General features: G+C 29.8%; 1 protein-coding gene across 3 annotated transcripts in view; it reads right to left on the bottom strand.

Moving 5' to 3' along the window:
• Positions 1-1,065: 1,065 nt before the first annotated feature.
• Positions 1,066-18,752, bottom strand: part of LOC142325989 (uncharacterized) — a 94,939-nt gene continuing 77,252 nt past the window's right edge. For all 3 annotated transcript variants that reach the window (XM_075368023.1, XM_075368022.1, XM_075368024.1), the window contains 3 exons: positions 6,870-7,352; positions 4,025-4,443; positions 1,066-1,202 (listed from right to left, as the gene is read on the bottom strand). In XM_075368023.1, coding sequence (XP_075224138.1) covers positions 4,125-4,443; positions 6,870-7,352 — 802 coding nt within the window. In that variant the 3' untranslated portion in view covers positions 1,066-1,202; positions 4,025-4,124. The remainder of the gene's footprint in view (positions 1,203-4,024; positions 4,444-6,869; positions 7,353-18,752) is intronic.

The raw sequence follows: 18,752 nt of genomic DNA on the forward strand, positions 1-18,752 counted from the left end.
TCCCTAAACCTTTCTACTCACCAAAACTGACTCCTTGCAATTTTTTCTTATTCCCAAAATTAAGTCAAAGATGAAAGGATGCCATTTTGAAACTACCGATGGCATTAAAGCAAATTAATCACGGTCCTTAAAGGTCATTTCAAATGAAGCTATCCAGGGAACTTCACGAAGTAGGAACACTGCTGGGAAGTGTGTGAATTGGGGAGGGGAGTATTTTGAAGGGAACAAGGACAAATAATCTGTAAAATTAATAGTAAAGATTAAGAAAATAAAGTTCGGTTATTTTCTGAACAGAACGCATATACAGTTTTTCAGGAAGTTTCTATTTTACTTTATAGCCTACTCAAATAATAAAAAAAATATACAATAAAAAAGAAAAAAATATTCAATAAAAAATATAAAGAACTAAAAAGAGTATAAAAGATATAAAAAAAACTACACTAAGATGTGCAGGATTTCTTCTGTTTTACATTACTGATTTTTTTATCAGTGGTTCCAAAAATTTTATTCAGAAAACATGCTTTTTAGATTTTACATAAATTTATTTTGCTTGTATTAATAAAAAAAAAAATCTGCCAAGTATCTAATTAGGAGAAAATTTATGTAATAAGTCAATAAAAACTAAATAAAATTTTTAATGATTATTTTTATCGAAAGCCAAACACAAACACGTACACTAAGCTAAATGAACATCAAATCTATTCCAAATATGAAAATAATTCTCTAAATTTTATTGATAGTCTATTTACTTGATCAACAAAAAGGCTCATCAGCCTTGAAACCAAGAACACGATACACTAATTAAGTATACAAACTGTTATGTGTAATTTTTTCTGTGTACATCGCATTGGATTTATACACAAAATATTAAATAAACAAGCAAAATAAAATTAAAAAAAAAAAATCTGACATCATACCTGATTTATTAGTTTTATTGTTGTGCTTTCGTGATTCAGATTTAGGTGTAGAATTACCACTTTGTGTCGTACTATTGGATGATGGAGTCGATGTCGCTTTTGAAGAACTGTTATTGTTACTTATTGGTGGTGGTGATTTTGTTAAAACATCTGAATATGTCAGACGCATAGGACGAACTTCAGCTACAGCTCTCGGCTTTCTATTCGAGTTATTCGATGAAACAACTCCTGATGTAGTAACATTTGAACCAGCGTTATTTAAACGTATTCCTACATTATCAATACCTAAAAAAAAATGCAATATAAGAAAGGTATAAATACTACAAAAAAAATTTTTTTTACATAATATAGGTAGTTAAATTTACGTAAGAATACTAATACTGTCAAATAGAAGTTCAATAAAACAAAAAATGTTGACTAAATTTTTATGCAAGTGCTATTAGAAATCATAATACTACTGATTGCTTAGTTACTTAAGTAAGTAGCATGAGTTAGATTAATAAGGTCTGTTCAAAAAACATGATTACTCGTCTGGTGCTTATACACATTTTGAGATATATGGTTGGTATCGCTACATATAGCAACTAACAAACATACCCCTACCGCCTGAATGACCATGACGATTAATTTTTATATAGCATTTTTTGAAGTAGGTGTTGTTTGGTACCTTCTGTGATTTTTCCAATGAGTAACTTAGATGTTCATAGAGTTGTACGGAAATATTCGGTTAAGTTTGGCAAAATTTTTATTAAAACACAAAATGATTCAAAAGGTTTATGAAAAGCTGTCGCTTGCACATTCTGGTTAAAATGCCTAAAGCGATCGAGAAACTACTGAAGATGATGCTCGTCCAGGAAAGCTATCGACGTCAACAAACATGTCCCATGTTGTTACAACGAATGATTTGTGAGATGAAATTGATATTCAATAGTACACAAGATGGCAGAAAAGACTTAGATTTCAGTGGATTTATGTCACTAAATCATAACTGAAAAATTAGGAACGCATCATGTCCAGTTAAAGTTCATTCTTGGAACTCCTCCTGACACAAGAGCAGAAAGAGTGGTGATCTGTCAAGAACGTTTGAATCATTAAATGTTGATGAAACCTTCTTGTCAATAATAAATGACAATCAAACATGAATACATGGAAATGATGTGGAAATACATCTCGGGTATTACAAGTCATAAAATTGTCACAAAGACAGGCAAATAACACGAAAAAGTCATTCAAACACAAAGCGTGTTGTTGACAGTATTTATTGTCATCAAAAGATGTGTTTTACTACTTGGAGGACAGAGAGTCAACTACCAATTCTATCAAGAAATCATCAAACAAACATCTCCGCCAAAATTCGAGGAAGAAAATTGAGTCTGGCAAAATAACTCGTAGCTCCTTTACAATGACTATATCCCAAACCCATGTGTTGCTGCTAATTTGAGTTTAGTTTAAAAAAAATTTGCCGAGTCTCATCCTCATCTGATTTAGTCCCCATTAAATTTTTTTATTCAAAAATTAAAATTTCTATTAAAGGAGACAACAGATTCATAAAAAAAAATTGTAGAATACCCTGAAAGCTATTTTGAAAAGTTTTACAGCTCTTTTCAAAGTATAAGTGGTGTTGGGAGAAGTTTTGCGATGGGGAAAAAAATAGGATGTTATTTGTATAATCATCCTATAAATACTCAATAAAATGAAAAAAATTATTCAAATTTGAAAAAAAATTGTATTTTTTCAGAACATGAAAACATTTTTTACTTCGCATATTAAAATTGATTAAGCATATCATCTTTTAATGAGAATCTTCAACTTTAATATAGCTTGATTAGTATTTTTACATCAAAGTTATAAATTAAAAAAAAAAAAATCACACATCTAAGGAGAAAATCTCTGTTTTTATTCTATTAAAATGGTTAATATAAATTGATGAATACAAAAGGCAGAATTTGAAAGTTAACTAAATATATTTTATGAAAAAAAAATGGGCACAAATTCATTTATCACATTTTAGAAGATAATTATTACTAACAAGAATAAAAAAATATATATGTAGTATAATTTTGATCCCCATATAATTTTCATAATACAGTGGAATGCTGATTATTGAGATTGAACTATGCACGGGTGAATCTGAATAAACAAAAATTTTGATATTTGGAAAATGAAAAAGAATTGATAATACATACTGAACATATTTTAATGTTCAATGGATATCATACTTAATAAAACGACAAAAATATTTAAAAAAATAAATGTATTTTAGTAAAATTAAAACGAACTTAGAACATAACGTACAATGTAATATAAAAAAAATACAGATATAATTTGTGAAAAAATCCAGAGAAGAAATTTGCTAATAAAACAATCAGAATTTACAAAAATTACCTGAAAGAAATTGAAATTTACTGCCCCACCTTTTAAAAAACTTACAAAAATGTATTGAAGAGAAACTGAGTTAAATTACTGTACAGTATATTTTTTAAAAATTACAAAAAAATAGAAAAAAAAATGCAGTATATTTAATGGAATAAATGTTAACAGTACTAGAATTAATTATACATTCAGGACTCCTGTGAATTTAGAGATTTCACAGTGTAGGCTTAAAATATCCCAGCGAGTAAATCTGTGTGAATTTCAACACGATAACATAAAAATTATACAGCTTACCAAGCGTAAAGCTATGAAACTTAGACAAGGCAAAGAATATAATAATGACATCATCTGTTTTGACCTTTTGTACAGACACAGCAGAATAAAAATAAATAACATCACATGTTAGTTCACGCTTGACTGGGCCAATTAATGTGTTACCATTAATCATTTGAGAAAGTAATTTTATAATTAGTTTAATAAAGGCCTACATTTACAAATGTTTTGTACTGTATGAATTAAAAAACCCTGTAGAACTAAGATCAATAAAGATAAATTTCTTATTGAAGCAAAAATTTACTTGAATAGTATTTTAAATAACTTTTTTTTTTTAACTGTCTAGTGTGGATGTAAGCAGTTCAGATAGTTTCACGACTGGATAATCGGTATACCACTGTAATTAATTTTTTATTTTAATGTAAAAAAAGGATAATTAATCGTTTGAATAAAATAATTACCATTATCAACATTATGAGATGATCTTCCACTGGTACCACCAAAAGGACTGTACGTTCCACTTTGATTCGGCAACCAATTACCGACTAAATTTTCAATAAGTTAACGATTCGGTTGAATCGATGGATTTGATGTAGAAGTATCTTTATTAAAAAGTCCATAATCCCTTCTTTGGTTAGAATTATTAACAGATGGCGGATGCTGATATATATAACTAATCTTATTGTTATCGGCAGTTGTAGGTATGGTTGTTTGATGTTGCGGTGGTATGTTAGTAGTACTAGCTGAAGCGGCAGCATACTGCGGGTGTATTTGCGGTGGATGTGGATTATCTGTTGTATTAAATACAACATTAACAAAATTTCCCCCTCCAACATCAACCATGCCGATCATTTCACCTCCAGCAGTACCATCTTGTATTCTTTAAAAAAAAATATTTTTTTAAATCATAAAACCACACTACACTAGTAACACAAAATATACTAATGTCATAAAATTATTATTTACAAATTCTAAGCAGAAAAGTAAAATCATACATGTAGCACTGGATTTGGAACGGATAAGGGCATGCAGGATCCGATTGGGGTAATTGTATTCTATATACAGGATAGAAAAAATTCAATTTCATCAAAAAACAAATAATATGAAAATAATTAAATGATTTTTTTTTTATTAAAAAAAATAATTAAAATCTCAGTTACTTATAATCAAGAATAATAATTTAATTTATAAAATTGTACATAATAAACAATTTTAAAAAAAATTTATATGTAAAACTTTATAATATAACATAAATTTGGGCCGCATGCAGCACCTAAAAGATTTTTGATCATGTAATGCTTCAAAAATATAATTAATTAATTATAAATATAATAATTATTCTTTGAATGATTATCACCGACAGATACCTAATTATTTATGTTTTTATTTATTTGTTTTATGGTTTAGCGTTGAGTGTCATGCAGCATCATTTTATTTACAACTTCGGCTGTAACATAAAAACTTATTAACTATACAAACTTGTAAGTAAACTTCAAATACATAAGTTATTTTCTAGCAATGAGAAATGATAATATATACTATTACTCAACAGACTACAATTTAAGAGGAAAATTAAACGGAACATTTAAGTATTCAAATACACAAGTAAAGAATTACATAAAAACATTATACGACTTTTAGAGTACAATTTTGAGGTAGGAGACCATTTGCCCCACCCTCACTGACAGACAGTAACCAAAATTTAATGGCACAAATGATCCATATTCAGAAGTTACCTTATAAAATTTCATAAAAATCAGTTATTCTAGAATGAAGATACAAACAACACAGTAAATAAAATAAAAAACTGAAAAATTAGGTTTATTATCCTCCTGAATGAAATAGGTCAAATACTTAGCTAAGTTTTAATACTAATGTAATGGAATCATGAAATTAAAACATGAATGTTAATTTGAGTATCGAAACCACAAAAAAGAAAAAAGTATATCCCCCAATGGGTATTTGAATAAGCCTAAACACTATCAGAAAGTATTTTAGTTATGTTTAGTGAAAAAATGTACATATTCTTTGAGTAAAATGCTAAAATATGGGACGACAAGGTCCACACCTTCCTAACCGTTTGATTGTGAGCAAAATTAAATGGAATCAAGCCCAATAAATATAAAGCATTATGACAAATCGCTCCACCTAGTCTGGATGGATCAAGCAAAAACCAGGCCAACATACATACATTTTTCTACAATTTTTCCATGGTAAATTTGTTTCTGATTACAGGGGGTCATAAAACATCAGTCTATCATAATTGTTTTGTTAAATGTTTGTTGTGTGGGTATGTAAAGTAAGTTTATAACTAAAGTAACAAGTTTAACAAATCTAGAATATTATCTATTCTTTTGGGAAACTAGTCTATGAGAATTCCAAGAAAACTGTAGCCATGAGTTTCCTGTACGTGGAACTGTTATCGACTTTTTTGGTGTACTTTTACCTATCACTTTCTGGTCTCTGATGCATAATGAATAATCCACGTTTCATTCACTGTTAAAAAATATCAAAGAAAGTAATGTTTAAATAAGTAACACCCTTCTGATGTGTTCAGTCAAATGCAGTTTTGGATTACTGTTGACAAATGCGACACCAATCGAGCGGAAAGCTTTTTCATAAAAAAATATATACTAAAATATTGTGTAAAATTTGGTGGATATGATCAATTAAGAAGTCTGTGATGTCACCAAGCTCACATATTTTCAGTTGGCAATCAATTACTACTTAATAGATTTCTGTAATGATTTTGTTCATCGTAATGGTTTTTGGGTTCATCATATTGAATTTGAACCTGTAGCATCCCACTTTAAATTCAGCAGCTCACTTTTTACTATCAAAAATGAAGGGAAAGAAACCTTTAAATTGGAATCTATCTTTTTTTCATGCTTGTCAAGGGTAAACCTTTAAAAACAAAGTTGTTTAAAGCAGTTCGAACTTCAATTTTCATCAATTTTTCAAAACTTGTTTGCTTTACTCGATCGCAACAAACAAGCCACTAAATGCATGCATCTGTAACTTTACGGCAAGCTACTTAAAGGATCATACTTGACAAATATCACAATTAATTTGGTCACACTTGCGCTATGTGAATGTCAGGCTGAGAACTTTCTGAATGACCCTAGTATGATACGGTAATGTGAAGAAGAGAATTTTTGAGCGAGGTTAAAGCGATAACCAAGGATAGAACTTAAAAAATGGCTACAGGAATTCTGATGTCTTATGACATAAAATGAAAGGCAAAAAAGAACAATCAAATTAAAAACAGAAAATCATTTTAATATAGAATTTATCAAGCATACGTACCTTGCCGCTGGATTAGTATAAAAGAGACCACTGCATTGTTGTGACTGGTAATCAACATTGCGATCGTGTAATTCGTATGGAGCTGGTGGTGGTGGTGATTGTTGTAAAAATATTGGATGATTACTGACTACTTGCGATAACTGAACTTGAGTAACAGTATCAGGTTGAGTTCCATTATTGATGACCGTATTAGATGCAGTAACACTACTAAGATGATTATGGTTACTATTACTATTATTATTATTGTTATATTCAGACCAAATATGTTGTGAATTATTATGTGGAGATCCTAAAACGATATACTGCCCGTCATAACTTTGTAAATCAGCCGTCATATGGTCTATTATGTCATCGATTGAATAATTTTTACTATTATTATTGACTCTAACTGAAGCAGGAGAAAGTACTGCTTGTGCATTGTTAGTATTACTATTATTAACATTTGAAACATTCTTGTCACATTCCTCCAAATACAAAATATATCTGAAACAAAATAAAAAAAGAACTAATTACGATTTAAGTTTAAAAAAAATGCTCATACAATTAAAAAAAAACAATCATTATTAGCAAGTACAAATGATTTTCGATGGTTTATACAAAAAACAATTTTTCAAATACACAAATTATTACTTGTATAGTTTTACAGGAAATTTCTTAAAACTTATAACTGTTTTATATGTGCAACAGATATCAATATTTTAGTCAAATTTGTCCCAAATGCGTGAAACCATATCCTGTATAAAACTAGCAACAGTGTTTATGAAACATTTTTAACTTACAATATTTTCTCATTTATACTTATTGTCTGGATGTAAATGAACATAGAAGACCTTGAAAAGAAAGAGAGAAAAACCATAAGATAAATCTTAAGACCGATCAAAAATAAAAATTAAGACAAGTTTTCAGATCAAACAAAGAACTCTATGCCATAAAATAACTGATGAAATCAGAAAAAAGGATGAGTTATCTTTAACACACCTAGAGAATAAATTTAAAAAAATTTTGAAAAAATACATATTTTTTCAAAACAGTAGTATGCAATTTCTTTGATGACTGGATAATTACTCGTGGTCTATGGCCTCCATGTTGACCGTACCTAAGACCTCCCGATTTCTATTTGTGGGGCTTTTTGAAAGATAGTGCATACTTAAACAACCCGCAAACACTTGATGAACCTAAACAAAATATTGAGGACTACATATAAAATATCACTGCTGCCACACTGAAAAAGGTCGCATACAATGTAAGAAAACTAGTTGATGCATGCACTGAAAATCATGGTGGACATTTCCAGCACTTATTATAAACTTGTAAGTAATACTTTTGTAAATGTTATTATTATTTTGTAAATTAATAAAACAGCTTTCTAAAAAACAATTTGTTGTCTTTTGGGTTGCGCAACTTTACGATCACCTGTTATAATAAATTAAAAAGAAATCTAACCCCAAAAAAAAATCAGTCAATATTATAAAATAGTTTATGCAAAAAATAATGGTGAGATATCAAAGTCATAATTTTGGAACAAAGCATGACAGAGACATGAAGTAAACATCAAAATGTAGTGAAACTTCCTAGGTTTTGATATATAAACAAGTTTTACTATGAACAAATATGCACAATGTTACAAGATGTAACAATGTTACAATAGCCACATGAAGCTCATTAATCACTATGATTATGTTGAGAAGATGATTCATTGTTTTGTGGTTTGCTAAGTTTGAATCGGTTAGGCGTGAATACCATTGTATGTTCATTGAAGAACCACCACACAAAAGTAACATTTACCGAAGAAACAAACAACTCAGAGAAATGTTCTAGTAGGGCAGCCTACTAAAATAGTCACATGCAATAAAATCATCAGTGCTTGATGAGACCAATGAAGCTTTATGAATAAAATATCCGCATACCCTAAAAAATCAAGTATGAAAATTTTCTGTAAAGTTAAGCATTCCAAAAACAACTGCAACGATAATAAAATTCAGTTTTTGACATACAGTTCATCCGTAAGACAAAATTAAACGATTTGAATTCATTGGACATTTTGAATACGTTAGATCATGAGAGGTAATTTTTTAATAAGCTTAATTTTCAATGATAAAACAACATTTCATGTTTCAGGACATCAGCATAATGTTTGAATACAGAGTATTGAACCTCCACATGTCACATATAAAATATTAAAGTAATAACCCAAAAGTTAATGCATCATGCGCACTTGATGAGACAAGAATTACTGGTTACTTTTTCTTTGTTTTGCTGAAAAATCTACAATGGGACAAATTTCCTGAATATGTTAGAAAGATATACTAAGCCCTGAATACTGGAGAATTCCATTTTCAAATTAGATAAAGCTGTATTTGAACAGTTACATAAATAAAATATTTCCTGAGCAATAGGTTGCAAGGTTGTAATTTAACCCGACCCAAAAAAACACAGGTGGGTTTTTTAAAAAACCATCCTTTTACAGTTCACCTTCTGACATACCAGTGATACAGGAGGTTCATCATAATTTTATAATATAACAGTATATTTTCTTCGAAAATCTTTAATACTTATCAAATCTTAGTAACCTAGTAACCATAAAAATTAAGCCCTTTCTAAACAATTTACTGAAAACAATTGTATTGAAACTTTTGCTGGGAATGTAAATAATGAAAAGAAAATGTGTTTTTATGATTTTCGCAAACGTTATTTAGAAAATAACTTTAGGCAATCAAAAAACAACTCCAACGATAATAAAATTCAGGTTTTGACATACAATTCATCTGTAGGATAAAATTACACGATTTGAATTCATTGGACACCTTCCTCAGATGTTACATTCAGAAACATCAACAGGTTCAGGTTCTGTTACATAACATCTGAGGATATCGTCCTTTAAAATTTTTTTTTTTTGTCTTCAGTCATTTGACTGGTTTGATGCAGCTCTCCAAGATTCCCTATCTAGTGCTAGTCGTTTCATTTCAGTATACCCTCTACATCCTACATCCCTAACAATTTGTTTTACATAATCCAAACGTGGCCTGCCTACACAATTTTTCCCTTCTACCTGTCCTTCCATTATTAAAGCGACTATTCCAGGATGCCTTAGTATGTGGCCTATAAGTCTGTATCTTCTTTTAACTACATTTTTCAAAACGCTTCTTTCTTCATCTATTTGCCGCAGTACCTCCTCATTTGTCACTTTATCCACCCATCTGATTTTTAACATTCTCCTATAGCACCGCATTTCTTTAAAATAAAATTTCAAAATAATATATTTATAATAAAGTATATTTCTTGTCATACCTCAGATATAATGTACAGAAACCATAGATATTTCTGTACGTAACATTGAGGAAACTGATTTGGTACACCGAAACAGCTGTAATTTTTAAAATAAATTTTGTGAAAATCAAAAAGTATATCTTGTTTTCATTTTCTCTCTGTTACGATGGATTTCCATCGAGTAAAGACTTTATCCAATGATTATAAATAATAAAAATTTAGTCTTTTTCATATGGAGAAATTTGAATTGGCTTTTTCTTCTCCTGAACTGTTTCCAAAATTTTACAACAAGCCCACAAGTGGAGAACATCCTTTTAATGGATGCAGCACTTCCAGGACGATAAAGGAGGCTTTTTAAGAAAGCGTCTATATACGACTCTTTTGTAAAAAAAACTCCTTTATCGTCCTTTATCATGCTAAATCATTGTAACATACACCATTTTTTAAATCAAATTCCCCTCAATTTTGTTCCTTTATATTAAAAGCCTTAATAAGTGAAAATAACCTCCAATATTTAATATTAATATTTAATAAAAACCACTTTTTTAGAGTACAATTGCAATGAAGGGGTGAAATATTAAAGTTGATTTTTATTATTTCTACATTTGCTACCAGACTCACCGTAGTTAGAATAAGAACATCGATAAGTGTTTCCTTCTTTTTTTATGAATTTTTGAAAATTAAAATTTTTAAAGTTTTTGAAAATTTGAGTCTTAATGTCTGCGATGGAGTTTGGGATAAAAATCTAATTTTTCTGCGTATTATTCATCTATATAAGAACAAACTCAATAAAAATTTCAACTTTATTTCTTCGTTCTGAATTTTCAAACTTTGCACAAATAAAGCATTTATCTTAAACTCATCCGGTACACTCACATTAATAGATCTAACAATATAGTACTACAAGTTTTCAGGAGATATTATTTGCCCAAAAAAAACAAAGCATGCAGAGGGTTTTTCCCTACTCTGCTTGGAGTAGAAGAGTGGATAACTTGGCCTCTATGGTTTCCAGGGATTTTCATTTGTAGTGTTTTGTAAAGAAACAAAACTGTTCTATTTTCAAATAAAAAATTTGGATAAAAAAATGGATCATTGAAACAGTTTCACACCAAATATTCTCTATTGTATATGCCAAGAGGTTGAATATCGTCTTAATGTCTTCAGGGTAACAAAAGAAGCACATACCAAAATCTTCTGAACAAGTAAGATTTTTGGAGAATTTCTCTTATTTTGATATACATACTTCACGTATCATTCACGTTTTGTTTAAAAACTAACTGTTCGAAACCCAATTAATATTTTATGGCTACACTGAATAAAAATTAAGTAAAGCAAATATAAAATGAATATTTTTAATATACGATACAAAGGGCAAATTAATATACTACTATAAAGAATAAAAAAGAATTAGATAACAATAGATTAAAAAATAAGAAGAAAAACGGGCTAATGAATGTAGCTGTTGATGCCCGATCTTTCATTAAAAAAAATAATAATAAATAAATAAGAAAAACATTGCAATAGAGAATGGTTTTGATTAAAAATTAAATAAACAAGATATTCAGAAACAGTTATTACAGAAAAAAAATTAAAACTATTTATTAAATGCGTTTGATAATAATAATAAAAAAATAATAATAACAAACATGAGCATAAATAAAATTATAAATGTATTTGATAAAAGAAAAACTCATACATACATATAAAACAAATAAATACGTGATACATTAATAATAATAATACTGATAAATGCTGACTTGTCAGATATAAAAGACTTGTAGTAATTGCAATAATAAACACAGCGATAAAATGAACAGTACATTTAATATTTGATTTAATGAACACTATACAAAGCATTTCAAAGAAATGTTTAAAATAATTCCGTCAAGCAGAGCCACTAAATAAAAATAAAAATAAAAAATGGTATTACACGCACATTTCAGAAATAAATTATTCCACTTATTCAATGCAAGCAGAAAAATACTATATATATATATATATATATATATATATATATATATATATATATATATCCAGATATATAAAAATTTGAATCGCTGATCACTATAATTTGTTTAAGAAGAGTATACACACTGTTTGATATTTTTAGTAAAACTCTTAATGTCTTCAGGGCAACAAAAGAGTACATACCAAAATCTTCTGAGCGAGTAAGATTTTTGGAGAGTTTCTCTTTTTATGATATATATAATTCTTGTATCGTTCATGATTTCTTTCAAAACTAACTGTTTGAAACCGAACCGCTTTTCATTGTTTCTTTTTTTCCAAAAAAACAATCAGTTAATTTCAAACTGTGATGGAAGGTACATATGAATTTTATTTAATTACGGATTAAGGCAATGACTTCATCTATGCCGTTCATTAAGACAATGAACGGCATAGATGAAGTCCTACGAAAGAACTATCGCATGAAAATAAACAAGAACAAAACAAAAGTAATGAAATGTAGTAGAAATAACAAAGATGGACCACTGAATGTGAAAATAGGAGGAGAAAAGATTATGGAGGTAGAAGAATTTTGTTATTTGGGAAGTAAAATTACTAAAGATGGACGAAGCAGGAGCGATATAAAATGCCGAATAGCACAAGCTAAACGAGCCTTCAGTAAGAAATATAATTTGTTTACATCAAAAATTAATTTAAATGTCAGGAAAAGATTTTTGAAAGTGTATGTTTGGAGTGTCGCTTTATATGGAAGTGAAACTTGGACAATCGGAGTATCTGAGAAGAAAAGATTAGAAGCTTTTGAAATGCGGTGCTATAGAAGAATGTTAAAAATCAGACGGGTGGATAAAGTGACAAATGAAGAGGTATTGCGGCAAATAGATGAAGAAAGAAGCATTTGGAAAAATATAGTTAAAAGAAGAGACAGACTTATAGGCCACATACTAAGGCATCCTGGAATAGTCGCTTTAATATTGGAAGGACAGGTAGAAGGGAAAAATTGTGTAGGCAGGCCACGTTTGGAGTATGTAAAACAAATTGTTGGGGATGTAGGATGTAGAGGGTATACTGAAATGAAACGACTAGCACTAGATAGGGAATCTTGGAGAGCTGCATCAAACCAGTCAAATGACTGAAGACAAAAAAAAAAAAAAAAAAAAAAGGATTAAGGATATATTAGTAAAAATATAAAAGCGCTTTTGAAGTCGAGCCGTTTTAAGAACTAATTAAATTATCTACCTCTTATCGATTAATTATTCATTAAATATAAATATAAAAATAAATAGTATATATAAAAATCAAGCAGCATCTGTAAGTTTGTTACTCTTTTATGCAAAAACTATTCGACTGATAGTGCTGAAATTCTGTATGGAAATAGTTTTTATACCTGGAAAGAACACAGGACAATTGCCATTAGAAAATGTTTCACGGTTTCAAAACGGTGATCATTTTAATGGTTCGCAGTAACAACTGCATTATGTTCCTTGCTGATATTTAACTTTACTATGGCCAAACCGTCGGTCAAATTGAATTCAGAGATTGCTTGCAGTATCTGAAATTAAATTTTCTACAAAAAGTCTTTTTGATATCGTTTTCAATCGTTGAGAAAAGTAGCTTTAAAGGTGCGACGGTGTACAACATACATTCCTTTAGACTTGCTCTTTGCTTTCAAGCATCTCTAGCTTCCATTTGAAGTTGCTTTTTTGATGGTAAAAAATAAGTCACAAGGGCAGATGCTTCAACAACTGACTGATCTCTACTTTTTGGATGGGCAATCATATATGACTTACTCCAGGAAATCCTGTTAGAATAATCTTTATATATATACTCCAGAGAGAAAAGCTGTAAATAAATGTTATATACAAATCTATTCTTTAGACTATGTTGTTCACAAAAAAGTTAAAATCTTAAAAAAAATAAAATAAAAATTGAGAAACAAAGCACCACAAAGACCCTTGTGTTTGTCGGGTAATGTCAAGAACCATGAAAAAATACACTTTTTTACCCACATGAAAGATGGATAACCGGCTAACTTCTATTTTTAAGATGGGGCTGGCTATTCTTGAACTTCAGATCGCTTAACGTTTCGAGTCTTGCGCTGAACAACGGTTGCTCTGAAGAAATTACAGTACAATGACAGTTTTTATAAAATGAATAGTCTTTAGCATGTTGAGTGCCACGTCTCCAATTGGCGCTACTAGCCAGTTATATCAGGGCCTGTCGGCACCACCTGGTGGCCTATACATAAATCATATGGAATGCATTCTACTTATGTTGGCCTTTCAGTTCGATTTCACCTTTATGTAGCGTGTTAATTGAATACTTAGGTGTTATAAAATTATTTGAGGTCCCAAGGTTTTCTGTTATTTTTGTAACAGCTGAAATCCTGTATCCACCTCACTCAAAATGACAACAATTTAATGTTAAAAGAAATTATCCGCAAAAGAACTAAAACATATTTTGGAAAATGAGAGTATTTACACTAGATATGAATATTTAGATGACAGCGATGTCGAATCAGGATGACAGCGATGAAGATGAAAATTGTACCGACACTCAACTGTGCAAACTATACACAGAGAAACTGAAACCGATGATGATGGTATTCAAATGACTGAAAATAACATCGATACAAATATACATCTACCAAAAATCACTCGATATACAACAAATACGAAAGCGGAAAGGAATGTGAATGAATGTGAGTAATATTGTGAATTATGTTAAATTTAAAAAAAAATTGATATTGAAAATCCCAGTTCCAACTGATGGTAAGCCAATTAATTATTTTCAACTACTAGCCGATAAGTTTTTTAACTTGCCTGTGAAAGAAATTAATAATTATGCAGAACTCTCAGAACAAAAAATTAATCACCCTATTCCTCATTTATCATGGAAACCTGTAACAAAAGATGAATTTTGTATGTTTCTGGGATTTGTTTTACACATGGGGAAAATTAAACTGAATAGAATAAAAGATTATTTTGGTGTACCCATCATTTAATGTAATGGCTTTCCGTAATTATATGGGGCTGGAAAAAATATAGGGTAATTATGAGGCTCTATATTTTTGTAATAATGAGCAAGCAGCAAGTAATGCTATGGGTATGCATAAGATAAACCTTTATTTTTTAAATGAAAAAACGGCTAATTTGTACTATCCTAAAAAGGAATTATGTATAGACGAGTCTATAGTTTTGTGGCATAGGCACCTAAATTTTTGACAGTATATTAAGAATAAAAAACATAAATACAGGATTAAAAATATATTAGATAAACCAATAATAATTTTCATAGTAAAGTAATTAATTATATAGTACATAAAATAAAATTAATTATTATCACAACCATTTAATCCGGTTGGCGCCAAATGGCACGTGTGGTCCTACAGAACATGTATTTATTCAGGAGGCAAACAGCGCCAAGAGGTGTTGTACACATATATGGATTTATAAGCGATAGCGTAAAAATAGGCTCCTGGAATAGACGGAATACCTGTAGAATTACTGCGCAGTGCAGGTAAGGAAGCGATTGATAGATTATACAAACTGGTGTGTAATATTTATGAAAATGGGGAATTTCCATCAGACTTCAAAAAAAGTGTTATAGTTATGATACCAAAGAAAGCAGGGGCAGATAAATGTGAAGAATACAGAACAATTAGTTTAACTAGTCATGCATCAAAAATCTTAACTAGAATTTTATACAGAAGAATTGAGAGGAGAGTGGAAAAAGTGTTAGGAGAAGACCAATTTGGTTTCAGGAAAAGTATAGGGACAAGGGAAGCAATTTTAGGCCTCAGATTAATAGTAGAAGGAAGATTAAAGAAAAATAAACCGACATACTTGGCGTTTATAGACCTAGAAAAGGCTTTCGATAACGTAGACTGGAATAAAATGTTCAGCATTTAAAAAAAATTAGGGTTCAAATACAGAGATAGAAGAACAATTGCTAACATGTACAGGAACCAAACAGCAACAATAACAATTGAAGAACATAAGAAAGAAGCCCTAATAAGAAAGGGAGTCCGACAAGGATGTTCCCTATCTCCGTTACTTTTTAATCTTTACATGGAACTAGCAGTTAATGATGTTAAAGAACAATTTAGATTCGGAGTAACAGTACAAGGTGAAAAGATAAAGATGCTACGATTTGCTGATGATATAGTAATTCTAGCCGAGAGTAAAAAGGATTTAGAAGAAACAATGAACGGCATAGATGAAGTCCTACGCAAGAACTATCGCGTGAAAATAAACAAGAACAAAACAAAAGTAATGAAATGTAGTAGAAATAACAAAGATGGACCGCTGAATGTGAAAATAGGAGGAGAAAAGATTATGGAGGTAGAAGAATTTTGTTATTTGGGAAGTAAAATTACTAAAGATGGACGAAGCAGGAGCGATATAAAATGCCGAATAGCACAAGCTAAACGAGCCTTCAGTAAGAAATATAAGTTGTTTACATCAAAAATTAATTTAAATGTCAGGAAAAGATTTTTGAAAGTGTATGTTTGGAGTGTCGCTTTATATGGAAGTGAAACTTGGACGATCGAAGTATCTGAGAAGAAAAGATTAGAAGCTTTTGAAATGCGGTGCTATAGGAGAATGTTAAAAATCAGATGGGTGGATAAAGTGACAAATGAAGAGGTATTGCGGCAAATAGATGAAGAAAGAAGCATTTGGAAAAATATAGTTAAAAGAAGAGACAGACTTATAGGCCACATACTAAGGCATCCTGGAATAGTCGCTTTAATATTGGAAGGACAGGTAGAAGGGAAAAATTGTGTAGGCAGGCCACGTTTGGAGTATGTAAAACAAATTGTTGGGGATGTAGGATGTAGAGGGTATACTGAAATGAAACGACTAGCACTAGATAGGGAATCTTGGAGAGCTGCATCAAACCAGTCAAATGACTGAAGACAAAAAAAAAAAAAAAAAGCGTAAAAAATTTAGTAAATCCCCCATTTTATCCAAACTATTATTATTACTAAAAGAAATTAAAAGTCGGGTTGCAGAAAAATTTTATTTAAAAAAATAATAATTAATCAGTATTAGCTTGTAAGCATGAGAATAATGAACATAGCATGGTGGTCCAGAGGATGGAGCCGAACAAAGCAAGCTCTGATCGGCTAGTAAAAAATATATTTAATAATTATACATGTACCCCGTGCTTTAAAGTTATTTGCTGGCAATAAATAAATCAAATTTAATGCAGATATAACTACTATAAATACATGTATTTGCCTCACACAGTAATATCCTGCTATAAGATACTCTCTCGATGAATTTTCTGAATATCTGTTCAATATATACATAAGTATGTACTCAAATTTTTCATAAATGCTTTCTGAACGGTGAATTATTTTTTATGTCTACTATCTTCATGTATTTAATCTTAACAGTATTTAATGTATTTTTATTTAAATGATAAATATGGCTTTTAATCGCATCAATTCTTTTATTTTATAATTAATTATGTAGTATATTGTGATGCTTCTCTCATCAAAGTTTTACCCATAATTTCCCTTGATCTATCCAGACAAATGTTGGAGAAATTCCTTTTTTATATTGTATTGCCAATCAACCTGTTCCTGACATTATTTATATAATGTGTTATTATGTACTCATCAAAAAAAAATTTATTTGTTAAATAAAAAATAAAATTATTACACGACTGAAATTTAAAATATTTAGAAAATGAAGTGGTTTTCTAAACAAATTTTCTGCAATTAAGGATTTTCTTTTACGGAAACAATATAATTTAATCAAAAGTTTTTTAAATAATACTGATTTAAGTATAGAATAAAACCCTAAATTTTACGCATCCAGTTCAGCGTATATATAAATGTATGTTCAAATAATTCTCATTAGTACCTTCGGAATTGTGTTTTTTTTTTTAATATTTAGTATATTCATGTCGTGTTTATATTTTTAATAATAAATAAGAACTTAAATCACATAAATTTTCTATTTTATAATTGTCTATTTTGTTGTGCTGCTCTGATTAAAATTTTACCGTGGTTTTCCTAAATGCATCCAGGCAAATACTAGCCCAACCTTTTGTTACCTGTGTGTAGAATATCTATTACATTCTTGATGTGATCTACGTAATGTACTATTACACATCGAACAGAATGAAAGATTTACTTATTTAACCAATGATTCCAAAATATCTAACATTTAAAAAAAAATAAATCTAACTACCCAATGTGAAATAACATTAAAGAAATCAAGCGCTGAAATTCATAATTGTCATTACCTACCAGGATTGTAATCTTTCTCTTTCAATTAGCGTTAATTTCTCAATTTACATGATGTGTTTCCAGTCTGATAGGATATTCAAATTTTAATTATTATTTTTTAATATTTACTTTCCCGTCTATATAGCAGCTATAGCTATACAGAAGGGAAAGTGTGGTGATCGGTCAAAATTGGGCAATCCAGTTTCCACCGAATCTTGATGAATTGACCCCTAAGGATCCCATAAAACTGAAAAAATGGCATTGAAATTTCCACGACAAAATGCGTGTACTTGTGTGTACGTATGTTGGCATATAAATTACCTTATACCACTAGAACTATTTCACAATTTTCAACAAATTTAACTATAATATTTCTATAGTAAGGCCATTGATGCTATTAAATTTTCAATTCA

The sequence above is a fragment of the Lycorma delicatula genome, chromosome 6 (genome assembly GCF_047948215.1).
Source record: "Lycorma delicatula isolate Av1 chromosome 6, ASM4794821v1, whole genome shotgun sequence".
Taxonomy (NCBI): Eukaryota; Metazoa; Arthropoda; class Insecta; order Hemiptera; family Fulgoridae; genus Lycorma; species Lycorma delicatula.